The following is a 14,141-nucleotide window of genomic DNA, read 5'->3' on the forward strand; positions in this document are numbered from 1 at the left end:
CTAAACCATACTTAGCAACGTAACAAAGGAAGGATAATTGGAACACATCGGTTGAGAATTACGAGCCAACATCAGACCTTCACCTTGAGTGTTCACAACTAACTCGTCCAGCTCATTACCCAACTCCGAGTCATGGTCCTTAGCTTGGTTCGTATCATCCCCTCCCCCTTGAAAAGGAATTGACCTCAATTCAGCTAGGCCATCGTCATCCAAGTAAGGAGAGAGATCACCAACATTAAAAGTGGCGTGAACACCATAATCACCGGAAAGTTCAACCTTGTAAGCATTGTTGTTGACTCGACCCACAATCTTGTAAGGACCTTCCGCTCTAGGCATGAGTTTATTCTTTCGTTTGCTTGGAAAACGCTCCTTTCTCAAATGCACCCAAACCAAGTCTCCAACCTCGAACTCCCTTGGCTTCTTATTCTTGCTTGACTTGCGTTTATAGGCTGCATTCACGGCTTCAATTCTGGCCCGGACTTGCTCATGGAGCTTCAACATTGCTTTCAACTTGGACTCGGCATCCTTATGCACCAACTCATCTTTAGGCAACGGAATTAAATCCAAAGGAAGATAAGGATTAATACCGTATACAATTTCAAACGGCGAATGACCCGTAGCATGAGTAGGCGACCTGTTATAAGCAAATTCGGCATGAAAAAGCTTGAGATCCCAATCCTTTTGTGTCTTGCTCACAAGCCCACGCAACAAGGTACCCAAAGTTCGATTTGTGACTTCGGTTTGCCCATCCGTTTGAGGATGGTGAGAGGTACTAAACAGCAATTTGGTACCCACTTTCCTCCATAATGTATTCCAAAAGTAGCTCAAAAATTTAGAATCCCGATCCGACACAATAGTCTTTGGAATGCCATGTAACCTCACAATTTCCCGATAGTATAAATCAGCCACATTAGAAGCATCATCGGTTTTATGGCAAGCAACAAAATGAGCCATCTTGGAAAAACGATCAACCACCACCATGATAGCATCTTTACCACGTTGAGTGCGTGGCAAAGCAACAATGAAATCCATTGAAACATCATCCCAAGGTCTGACCGGAATTGGTAAAGGAGTATACTCGCCCGGTTTGAACTTGCTCTTCGACACTTGACAAGTAACACACTTACCCACGACATTGTGAACATCCTTTTGCAATCGTGGCCATAAGAAATGTTCTTGTAAAATCTCCACGGTCTTTGCCACTCCGAAATGGCCAGCTAACCCTCCACCGTGAGCCTCCCTTACAAGTAGTTCCCGGATAGGATGCTTAGGAACATAAAGTCGATTTCCCTTAAAAAGGAAACCATCTTGAATCAAATACTCTCCCTTAGCTCCTGATTTGCACTCAAGATATATTGCACCAAAGTCTCCATCTTCAACATAGTAATCTTTCAATGTTTCAAAGCCCAAAAGACGAACATCAAGTGTGGACAGCAAAGTATAACGACGAGATAAAGAATCGGCTACAACATTACTCTTCCCATCTTTGTATTTGGATGAAAAGTGAAATGATTGTAAGAATTCAACCCATTTCGCATGCCTATGATTCAACTTCTGCGGCTCATTAATATACTTCAAGGATTCATGATCGGAATGCAATATAAAATGGTTAGGACGGAGATAGTAACTCCAATTATCAAGAGCCCGGACAATAGCATAAAATTCCTTATCATAAGTACAATAATTCAATCGAGCTCCACCCAATTTCTCCGAAAAATAGGCTATAGGTCTTTTCCCTTGAATCAAAACAACACCTATACCTACGCCACTAGCATCGCACTCAACCTCGAATGGTTGAGAAAAATCGGGCAACGCCAAGATAGGAGCGGTACACAACCGTTCCTTAATCAGTTCAAAGGCTTGTTTAGCTGCCACGCCCCACTCAAACCCGCCCTTCTTTAAACACTCCGTAATAGGGCTGGTTATGGTGCTAAAATTACGAATGAATCGTCGATAAAAGGAAGCAAGCCCATGAAAAGATCGTACCTCACTAACTGTTTTAGGCTCCGGCCATGATCGAATTGCTTCGATTTTTGATTGATCAACTGAGACACCATCCTTGGACACCACGTATCCCAAGAACACCACGCTCTCCACAAGAAAAGAGCACTTCTCTCGCTTCCCATAAAGTTTCTGATTTCGCAAGGTTTCGAACACTTGTCTCAAATGTTCAAAATGCTCATCAATACTCCTGCTATACACCAAAATATCGTCAAGATAAACCACAACAAATCTGCCCAAGAAGGATTTAAGTACCTCGTTCATCAATCTCATGAAGGTACTCGGAGCATTAGTAAGACCGAATGGCATGACGGTCCATTCATACAATCCATGCTTCGTTTTAAAGGCCGTCTTCCATTCATCACCCTCACGCATCCGAATCTGATGGTAACCACTTCTAAGGTCGATTTTTGAGAAGATAACCGAACCATGAAGCTCGTCAAGCATATCATCAAGTCTCGGTATTGGAAAGCGATATTTGATGGTTATATTGTTTACAGCCCGGCTATCAACACACATACGCCATGAACCATCTTTCTTTGGTACGAGTAACACCGGAACAGCACAAGGACTCATACTCTCACGCACATAGCCCCTCTCCATCAATTCATCAATTTGCCTTTGGAGTTCTTTTGTTTCTTCCGGATTACATCGATAAGCAGCCTTGTTTGGAAGGGTTGAGCCCGGAATAAGGTCAATTTGATGTTCAATGCCTCGAATAGGAGGCAAACCAGCGGGTAATTCATCGGGAAACACATCCCCAAACTCTTCAAGCAAATCGTCAATTGGCTTATGATCCTGCAAAACAGCATTAGCACTCGAATTTTCTTTAGCAACAAGCAAATAAACTTGCTCTCCATGATCAATGGCACGCTCCACATCCCGTTCTCCAATCAACATAGCAGCATGGGCCTTTGCTTTCGGTTTTGAACCTAAAGCACGGACAGCTTGTGGTGACATGGGTTTAAGCACAATTCGTTTCCCTTTATCCTTCAACTCATACTCGTTACTCCTCCCTCTATGCAACACATCCCGGTCATATTGCCATGGTCGTCCCAACAAAATATGACAAGCATCCATGGGAATAACGTCACACAACACCTCATCGACATAGGAACCCATAACCTAACCAAACCAACCCGGGCCTGTTTTGTCACCTTAACGCTACTACCATCATCTAGCCAATGTAATGCATATGGGTGTGGATGTTTAGTAGTCACAAGACCCAATTTTGACACCATTTCGAGAGAGTCGCGTTGGTACAACTACCCCCATCGATAATTAGACTACACCACTTATCATTTACCCGACACTTGGTATGAAACAATTGGTTTCTTTGTTCGAATCAGTAGGTATAGTCTTTACTTGCAAGGTTCGCAAAACCAGATTAGTGTCGTAAATTGGTGCCTCATAATCCTCTACTAATTCGTCCTCTTCCTCCCCTTCATTGAAACTAAACAGTTCACCCAATTGTTCTTCCTCGGCCAACAACTCGTCCCTACACTCTACCGCCTCTCTCAAGGCCACGACTCTTTTGTTTGGACACGTACTTTGATAATGACCGAAACCTTGACATTTGAAACAACGGACTTTGGACAGATTAGTCTCCTTGGCCGTAGTCCTAGGGGTAGCATTTGAGGATGCCGTGGCTTTGCTAGGACTCACAAACGAACTACTAGGTGTTTCGGTTTTGGGGTTTGTTTCAGTTTTGGTCCACGATTTATTCTTTCCCGAGTCTGAACTCGACCCTCCCCCATATTTAGACTTCCCTTGTGACTCCACTTTCAAACAAAGACCACAAAGAGTATCAAAATCAGAATATGGGTATAACTCAACAGAACTAGCAATATTATAATTCAATCCACGCAAAAATCTAGACATTTTCTGCTCTTCTACTTCCTCCAATTCACCCATCAAACATAAGTTTTCAAATTCATCAATATACTCACTAACACTTAATTTTCCTTGTCTCAAATCAGCAATCTTACGATATGTAGCTAACCTATGGGTCGTTGGCACATACCTTTTACGAAGTTTACGTTTCAGAGACTCCCAAGAATCTATCTTTTCCTTCCCCGCGCGCACCCTCTTGGCCTTCAACCCTTCAAACCAAAGAGATGCTCCTTTGCTTAATTTCAGAATTGCATACTTGCACCTTTTCTCATCATCCAATTCCATGAAATCAAACATACGTTCTATCTTCCGTTCCCACTCCAAATAAGCCTCGGGATCAGCCCCTCCAACGAACTCAGGTAGTTCGTTAACTTTGAACGGTTCAGCCACCCTTTCAAAACGCCTAGGCTGCCACCTATCATCCCTTTCTTGCACGTTTCTCAAGGCATCACGGAGTTGCTGCAAAAAGTTAGGGTTATCAAAATCCATAGATAAATAAGGATCAAGAGCCGAAGCTCTGATACCACAAATGATCTGAATTAAGCAAATGGATTTTAGAACGATTTGGACAGATCTTGAGGACTGCATTCGTACTAGGTGGTACACGCAGACAAATCGATCAATTTAAAGAACAAAAGATAAAAATTAACGGATTTGTTTTTGGCGAACCGAACGTACTAGGTACGACCGGATTCGATTTTTGTATGTAAGGGATAGTGTTTTGAACAAGTAAGACCTATTACTTGATCAAAGTGAGTGAGACCAAGACCTATTGATCAACAACTCGAGAATTTTAATTAGAATCGCGTCCTAATCAAAACCAGTTTTGTTTCTAAGCAAGAAACGATTTTGTAAACACAAGTTTTTCTGAAATTCCTTAGATGATTTTATTCAAGCAAATGAAGGCATTATATAGCCCCATTGAGCCGTGCAAAAGGCTAGCAAAGTGAAGAGTTAGTCATTCACTCTTCACTTAATTACAATCATTAAAACTCCTACTTCAATGAACTTAGACAACCATAAATTAAGCTAACATTTTATTTGTAAAACATAATCTGAAATGTAAAGCTAAAAACGTGAAATTGGTCCGTCCTCTCCTTGGTAAACGTGCCACCATCAGCTCCTCTAAACCATACTTAGCAACGTAACAAAGGAAGGATAATTGGAACCCATCGGTTGAGAATTACGAGCCAACATCAGACCTTCACCTTGAGTGTTCACAACTAACTCGTCCAGCTCATTACCCAACTCCGAGTCATGGTCCTTAGCTAGGTTCGCATCATAACGCGACCTTGGACAAGATTATTATAAAACGGGTCATTTTAATAAATGTATTTATTCATTACCTTTTTTTTAATCATTTTAAAAACATTTCACGAAAAATTACGATTTTATATAGAGTTCTTTTTCGAGCAATTTTAGTCAATAATTTTTCTATTATAATATGGTTAAATAAGAAGTCTTTAAAATACAATTCATAATAACAAAAATATAAAAGTCTCGTGCATTACACAAATAGCAAAACTAATTATTATAGATAAAATACAAGATGAATAACAGCAAAGAGAAACAGCCCAATATTCAGTCAATGCCAAGCATTTTCTTCAGTTTTAAGTAGAACTCGTACACCTGGTTTTGGTCTGGGAGAGTCTTGACACTATCCCTAAGCAAGCATCTCTTTGCCCATTCTATGATATTAGGGCATAATTCTTCAACTTTAAAGTTTCCCGCGATCTCAAAAGCATAAAACCAAGGGTAGAACGGGAAGAACGCAACATCAACAAAGCCAAATGTATCTCCACCAAAGTAGGGATTATCTCCAAGTTGTTCCTCCATCACTTTCAAGCGTTCAATGAAGTCTTTCTTTGCCTCTTCTTGCTCTGCGCCCTTCGTTTTCCAAAGTCTATTTGCGCTTTCGAATAACTGGTCCATGTATATCGTTGGTAATCAGTCCATATTGTTAACCAAATATACTCTGTATCACAATTGTTATCCTCTGTATCACAATTGTTATCCGTTCGGCAATAATTAAGCATTATTTGTGTGGAGGTAGACAAACTAAAGAGAAATTTGAGTTAATGTCAAACTATTTACCCTAATTGAATCCACGTATAATTGTTTCATTTTTTTTGTCACAAATACTATAAATCATGTTAGAATAGCATAGAATATATCATGTAAATAAGTATTACTCCGTATTTGCTTATAATTCTGTATCCAAATCATTTGCCCCAATTGGGAGGAAATAAAAAACCAAAGTCGTTACTTTAAATGAACAAGATCGGTGACATTTGGCATTAAGGTGGTGCCATTTGGTCCGTTTTGCTTAGAGTGTGTGGATATTTGGCACATCTATAGCTATATACGGATATGCGCGTCTATAATAAGACGCTTTGATAATCACAAATTCTTATTATAGAAGGCTTTGCTTAAAAATATGGTTAAACAAAATTAAACTTGAGACCTCGTGCATAGCAGAATACAACCTTTTTACGGCTAAGTGTTAAAAATCAAAGTTGCAAGTTCAAGCAGCAATTTTGTTTTTCTCCTAGATTTTTAATTATATTCAAGGTAAAGTTGCTACTTGAAATAGCGGTTTATCTTTGAACTTGATAAAAGAAAAAAAAAGGTTTGATTCTAGTAGTGGTGGTCGGTGGATTTTGGAGTAGACAATAAAGGGGGGTCGAGGTTTAAACTATTGTTTTCGTTGGTCATCATTTAAAACTCAATCATTGAATCAAAGAGGGCCTACTGATAATTTTACAATGTAACCCGACATAACTATGGTCATTCGCTGATCCTGTGTGAAAGCATTAAGAGTAAATATTTGATATTAATGCTAATTTGATAAATAGTTTACCAAATAGCCTCAAGAAACGCAAAAAAAAAAAAAAAAAAAAAAAAAAAAAAAAAAAAAAAAAAAAAAAAAACTTATTTTACATCAACTTTGCGTAAACTTGTCCATTTAGAAACATATCATGACGAGCATTTTAAAACAATAACGGGATATTTTACATAATAACCCTATATTTTTTTCGTTTTCAAGTTGATAACCCCTTTTTCAACAAAAACGCTTTAGACTGGCCATAACTCGAATTTTTTCGCTAAATAAGGTTATTCGCCTATTATATTGTAAATATATGTGTATTTTCACTAATATTGCCAAATTAATTGGGTTTTTGGGATCGGTCTCAAACTATTTTGGGTCAATTCATGCCAGCACTTGTATTTTTTTTCTATTTTTTTTATATGAAGTCGCTGGAGTAGTTAGCGGTTTTAGTCGTTCTTATTTTCCAAAACATATTTCAAGTATTAGAAAACGTGAAAAAAATAAGCCGCTGATGTCCCTGGAGGTTTCAATCCTTCGTATTTTCTAGAACATTCTGCAATTGTTAGAAAATTGGTGATTAAATGGGAAGCCGCTGAGGTCATATGCGGCTTTGCTTAGTATATATTTATTTAAATCATTTTTTTAGCTACCATCTTTGTGGTATGTTATGAAAATAATAAAGCCGCAAATTACCCTAGCGGCTTTATATAAAAATAGGAAAACAAATACAAGCGATGACGTGGTTCCATTTGCCCTAAATAGTTTGAAACTGTAATACTACGGTTTTCTGTGTTGTTGAGTACTCTATCGAGTAAGGCTTACTCTGTCGAGTAAGTGAGTTTTGCGTACAAAACAATGTTCTCTCTAATGGGTACTCGATCGAGTAGGGGCCACTCGATCGAGTAAGTGACTTACTCTTGATCGAGTAAGTTGGTTTTACGGTTTATTTTTACCGGGTTTTGATAGCAACGTGAGAATGATATAAAAACATGATTCGTCATTTTCTTTTTACTTTTACCCTATTCTAAACTTCACAAAGTTACGTTGCTTCTCATCTCTCTCATTCCTATCAAATCCCATGGCTTGTGTCGTCGGAATCCAGAGTTCTTTACGCCGTTGAGACCGAGACCGTCGCGTTGCGGATAAGATCCTAGTATAGTTTTTATATTGTTTCTTTAATTTTGGTTGAAACCCTAATTGGGTAATTTGGGGGTTTTGGGAGTATTTTGATATTAGATGGTGATTGTATGATTGTATGATTGATAAGAGGTGATTTCGTAGAGGAACGTTTCTGATTGCATTTCCAGGTAGGGTTCCCTACTCAGTTATTGTTTACATGTATATTAGATGATTGGTTGGTTGTTGATGGTTGATTGATGTCATTGATCTATATCGTATTGAATTGGTAATTGTTGATTTTGTTGTTGTTGTTTATCTGTGGTTCGCGAGGTACACCGTACCTCGGCTGAGTGAAGTCACTTGCGGGAGTGGCTTCACACCCTTGATTCGCCCCTTGTGGAACCCGCCACAAGAGGGGATGTGCACATTAAGGAACGTGAGTTTGCGCTCGGTATTGATGAGCGGGACTTAGGTGGGAACGGCTGCGGTCCCCAACTGGCGGTGTGGATTACTGGTTGCGGCCGTAATTTGGCAGGACTAGACCTTCAAGCTAGTCAGGTGATTGGTGATGTGACGGTGTTGGAGGATTGTATGTATTATTGATATTGCTTATCTTATATTATGTAATAAGTAACTGGCCCCTTTAATTGTTTTAAAAATTGTGGTGATCCATTCGGGGATGGTGAGCGGTTGTTTGGTATGATATGGATACACGAGGGATAGGTCGGGATTGAGTCACCACGACTCGTTTAGAGTCTTCCGCTGTATTATCAGACTTTACATTTATTTTAGTTGGCTTGGGATATTTTTTTTTTTTGGTGTAATGTGAGTATATTATATATCATAACAAATTAAATAAATACAAGAGGTTTAGGGATCAAATCCCATTACAAGCAAATCAAGTCACTCCCATAGTTTGCAACCAAACAAGAACCACGGTCATCAATTGCCCTACATTTCTCGCTTAATTTTCCCCTTAACATCCTCCTCAATTCGTCTTTTGCAACTTTTCGGTCTCAATGACCAATCATTTACCCTTGCATTGTTTCTTTGATACCATATAGAGTAGTTAAAAGCATTGAACATAGCAACTTTCACCTTCCACTGAATGTTGTTCCTAGCAGTACAACCAAATCATTCATAGGGGAAGCGACCACCATACCATTGCACTAAATAGGACTGAACTTTTGAAGAATACACACAAGTTGTAAAAATATGAACTGACAGTAACTGACAGAGGATACACCGATCATCTGCACAGCAGCCAAATCTTGCTAGCTTACTCTTCACATTCATGCCTTCCTGCATTCTAAGCCATGTAGTCATAGAATGTTTTGGAATATTCCAACTGTTCCACACAAGTGCGGACCGTCAAGATGAATATGAGCGGGGAGAGAGCCATTCATATCCACTCTTGATAGAGTACCCTTTAGGACTCACAGTCCATATGCTATCAACATACCCATTCTTGAGTTTTTCTTTTACTTTGCAGATATTCTTCCATACCCATGTTGCATCAGCAGGGGGAGTATAGCTATATCTCTTTTGATAGTTTGGTTTTGGTTATGTATCACTTTAAACTTATTTATTAAAGTACGTTCCTTTATGATCCTTTTGATATACATTGCCTCAATGGCGAGATGGTAACACTTCCATGCATTAGGTGGTCTTGGTAAGGCACCTTAGTGTATGGTAGTGTTGTAGAGACCGACGCCAAAACCCAATTAATTATTCAAATAACACCATTTAGCCAAAACGTTCCCATGACTCACGAAATGAGTTTCGAAAGCGGCAATTTTTTTTTGCTAATTGAACATATCATAAAGGCAACCAATTTGAAAAAAGAAAAGATGAAGCTTTGAGAACTTGACCCAAAGAGGTATGGTGGTGACTCAATGTTTAAAGATTGACTAACAGTAGTTTATGCCACGGGTTTAAAAAGTGACAATTTTATTTTTTCGAATCAAAAATCTCATAAAGTTGGTCAAATAAGAAAAAATAATCGTCGTTTTCAGAACTCGTGGTCGTGAGTTATGGCCAATCAAAAACGGGGAAAGTAGCAAATAACCCCAAACGTTTGGGGCTATGTGCAATTTAGCCCCAAACATTTTTAAATGTGCAATTTACCCCCTAACTTCTGACAATAGGTGCAAATTAACCCAATTTTAACATTCTGACTATTTTTCATCTACTACCCCCTCCCTACAACCATCAAACACTCCTCAACCTATGTCGATCCCATCCTAACTCCCTAACTCTCTTCACCCATTCAACCATTTGAACTCTCTCCTCTTTTTCCAATGTGGGATACTCACATGTGCCTTTCTCATGAGTGAGCTGTATCTTGACACTCCCCCTCACATGTGAGATCCCAATTCAGGCAGATTTGATTTTTTAAATCTTTTTGTCCAACTGCAATTTTTCTGGCCCAGTTTATCTTTTTCTATTTTTCATGCCCAGGTCTTTGTTTTAGTTTTTTTCGACCATGGGCTCTGATACCATGATAAGTTCCGTTATCGGGCCTGGGCCGCACCCGCATGGAGGAAAGAGTACGGCTTATAAGTCCAAGGAGGTTCCATCTCAAACCAATTGGCAATGAGTGGAGTAACTCCTTGGTTTTTATGATGGACAACTCTCTCCTCTTTTTCCAATGTGGGATATTTACATATGTCATTATCATGGATGAGCTGTATCTTAACCTTATGAAGCTTTCGCATCTTCCATTACTATATACTGAATATTTGGCGGTCCTTAACATACATAAATCTCAAGTCTCTCAAGTCTGAAGTTTTCTTGGCTTAATTGTGGTGCAAGATTCTCAAATATGTTGCATTTACTAATAGAGTAATGGTTAAGTAATGGTAAGAGTTTTCATACCATATTTTTTCAATGCCACATCACTATTTATGGAACTTCTTAATCCTTCTCCATGGTTAGTTTCTTATAAGTATGAAATCAATACTATATATTAATTCCAGAAACCAAGGGACTTCAATGTAATTAAAGAAATTTATACAAATTAAATATACTATATAGTTTTAAATCGATAGCACCGTGTGATGGACCTGATAAAGGGACTTCAATGTAAATATTATATAGTTTTGGTTAAAAGTATAATATAAACATGCCTTGATGAAGAATATTTATGGAAACTACATTAAATTAAAGTAATCAAATTTAGAAAACACAATAATATAGTGATTTTCCTTAAAATTAATATGCCCCACTTATGGAATTAATTAGTATTATCATAGAATTAAGTTATATTAAGTTATATCATGGAATTAATTAGTATCATCATAAAATTATAAATTAAGTTAAAAGTAATAGTAGCAGCAATGAGATTAATAAAATTAACGGTATTAATGTGAGAGTAGTGACAGTTATAATAATGACAGTGGAAGTAGTGAATGAAACAACGAATGTAGTGAAAGTAATAGTGGTAACAATGAGAAAAAATATGAACAATTAAATAACCAATCGACTCAAGAAAATATTTTATTTATTTAAATATAGGCCGGATAAAATTAACGGGAATAATGAATTTAACAAAAAAAATAGAGGAATTAGTAAAAGAAACAATAGTAACCACGGGAGTAGTGAACGTAATGATATTAACAAAAAATGTCGTGAAAGTAATAATATTAATAGCGGGGTAGTGAACGTGTCTCATAATTTGAAAATAAATTTTACATTTCATTACAATTACAAGATATGTCAAAGAAAAATATTTTACTAATAGTAAACGTGTGAGTTAGACAACTCCAACATAGTTTATTTCATTGAAAATAAAGTTTAACGGTAAATAGAGGTAGCCCGGGCGAAGCCGGGCACCAAACCTAGTTGGTTCTCTATTTTAAAAACCGGTTTCATATAAGGTAACTTTTTATTTTGTAAATTAATGGAAAAAAAGTTCCTTTTAAGGATGGAACTCCTTATTTTTGTACCATTGTTATTATCCTTAGGGCATTAGCAATGATAGTAGTTTTATACCATATTTTTCAAATGCTACATCAATACCCATAAGGAAAATGAGATAAGGAACTTCTTATTTATCCTCAATGGAAAAAGTTCCATACTTTTATTGTGGGTCCATTTTTCATCTCTTTTTCTCATATGAAACTGATTTCTTAAACAAGAAATCGGTTTCATATAAGGAGCTCTTTATTTTGCAAATCAATAGGTACTTATGTGGATGGAACTTCTTATTTCTACCCATTGTTTTTGCCCTTATAGCAATATATGATACGACAATATGATCCGCGAATTAAATAATTTACTAAACTGTCAGCATCAACGCCAACTAAAATTTCGAATTTGTTGTATGTGTCCATGGCTTGAACGGGTTAGGATGGGAGGTAGGTTGCAGGAGTGTTTGATGGTAGTTGGAAGGGTGGTAGTAGATGAAAAATTGTCGGAATCTTAAAATTGAGTTAATTTGCATATATTGTCAAAATGTTTTGGGGTAAATTGCACGATTGAAAACGTTTGGGACCAAATTGCTCATAGCCTTATACGTTTGGGGGTTATTTACTACTTTCCCAATCAAAAACTTTGGTTGTTTAAAATGAAGTTAACATGTAAAAAATGAAAAAACACAGGGTTACAAGCTAGTAATTCCTCCATTCAACTTCACCCTATCAATTTTATTTTTGTACACTATTCACAATGAGTATTTCGACACAATTTTTTCTCAATACGGAAGTGAAAATATATTCATGTGGATCTTGTTCGATTCGTCTTTACGAATACATTAAAAATATCTAACTTTTATAATTTTTGTAAATACGTAACTAACGATATTTAGCACGTAAAACACTCGTTGACAAACGTGAAAAAGTAAAGTGGTAAAGTGGGGTTGAATAAATGAAGCATAATATTTTGGCAATAAAAGATACCTTGGTATCAACATAGTCTGCCCAAAAACGAGCCTGAGCTCTTTGGTACGGATCAGAAGGCAACAAGAGATTGTTGTTATTCCAAACCTCGTCAATGTACTCAACAACATTGAGTGACTCAGAAACCGGCTTGTTATTATGAACAAGAACCGGAATTTTCTTATGAACCGGGTTCATTTGAAGGAGCAACTCGCTCTTGTTGCTTAAGTCTTCTTCTTTGTACTCGTATGTCACACCTTTCTCAGCTAAAGCCAGTCTCGCCCTCATACCGAAAGGGCTTGGCCAAAAGTCCAACAACACTACTTCACTTGCCATTTCTTAGTTTACTTCTTTTTTAGAATGCTTTTTAGTTTTATGAGAATAGATTGATTGTTCTAATTGATTTTGGGTTGTTTGTACAAGGTTTTTGTTCTACTTATATATATATATTAATGTTTGGAAATTTCTTTAAAGCAATTTTGCAGATTATAATGGTCAAGGTTCTACGTTTTTGAATTTTTTTTCTCCACATACATATCATCTATTAAAAGGGATGGATATGAATATCATTGGTGACTTGGTGCCAAGTGCCAAGTGCCAACTGCCGAGAAAGTCGTTCGTGGTGTGCTGCTGTAGCCTTATCAGCTTTAAGTATTTGCTTTTCATTGAACGGTCAAGGTTTACCTAAGTTTACCTTGACTTTCCATTACATTTTCGTTCTTCCTTTTTGTTTTTCATCTTCCCTTTTTTTATTCGCATTTTAAGGCGTGCATTCACCTATGGACGGTTCGAAAAGATGATTCATGTCAGCCGACCTCAAATCATTTTGGGATTAAGGCTCTGATGTTGTTGTTGTTGTTGTTGAACGGTCAAGGTTCTACGTTTTTGAATTTTCAAATCAATGATGTACTTCCTCCCTTCAACTTCACTCTACCTATTTCCATTTTCTACACTATTCACAAATGCACATTTAATTTCGATTTTCTCTCAATACATACATGAAAATATATTCATGCGGGATCTTGTTTGATTCGTCTTTACGAGTATATTAAAAATATATAACTTTTATAATTTTTGCAAATACGTATTTATCGATATTTCGCGTAAACACGCGTTGACAAACGTGAAAAAGCGAAAGTGGTAGAGTGGAGTTGAATGGAGGAAGTAGCTTTTTATTGATGTAGGTTAAAATGGTCAAACGACGGCTAAACAACGAATATGCAACTAGTGATAAAAAATGTAAGTAATGTAACAAAGCGTCTAATTATAGGCGAGATATCCGTCATAACTATGATACGTCAAATATTCACCCACTTTAAGTAAAGCGGCCAAATGTCACCACCTTAACGTCCGTCACCAACATCATTTCCATGAGATAAACTACCTATTGTAGCTTAGGAAATAACACTAGTGACATTTGG

The 14,141-nt window shown here is 37.4% G+C and overlaps 1 protein-coding gene and 1 pseudogene across 1 annotated transcript; both read right to left on the reverse strand.

Moving 5' to 3' along the window:
* LOC141640497 (uncharacterized) lies at positions 1 to 4,482 on the reverse strand (annotated as a pseudogene).
* An 828-nt stretch (positions 4,483 to 5,310) lies between these two features.
* Positions 5,311 to 13,263, reverse strand: LOC141640503 (glutathione S-transferase U22-like). The gene is made up of 2 exons (XM_074449282.1): positions 12,742 to 13,263; positions 5,311 to 5,817 (listed from the first exon to the last, which is right to left on the reverse strand). Exons 1-2 carry the CDS (start codon positions 13,054 to 13,056, stop codon positions 5,476 to 5,478), a joined length of 657 nt encoding a protein of 218 aa, XP_074305383.1. The 5' UTR covers positions 13,057 to 13,263; the 3' UTR covers positions 5,311 to 5,475.
* Positions 13,264 to 14,141: the final 878 nt, after the last annotated feature.

This window comes from Silene latifolia, unplaced genomic scaffold (assembly GCF_048544455.1).
Source record: "Silene latifolia isolate original U9 population unplaced genomic scaffold, ASM4854445v1 scaffold_85, whole genome shotgun sequence".
In the NCBI taxonomy this organism is placed as follows: Eukaryota; Viridiplantae; Streptophyta; class Magnoliopsida; order Caryophyllales; family Caryophyllaceae; genus Silene; species Silene latifolia.

Excerpts from the sequence above, each read along its gene's own strand:
- LOC141640503 (XM_074449282.1), bottom strand. The coding sequence starts at position 13,056 with ATGGCAAGTGAAGTAGTGTTGTTGGACTTTTGGCCAAGCCCTTTCGGT. Across the intron at positions 5,818-12,741 it reads CAGACTATGTTGATACCAAG|TTATTCGAAAGCGCAAATAG; the intron begins GTATCTTTTATT and ends TACATGGACCAG.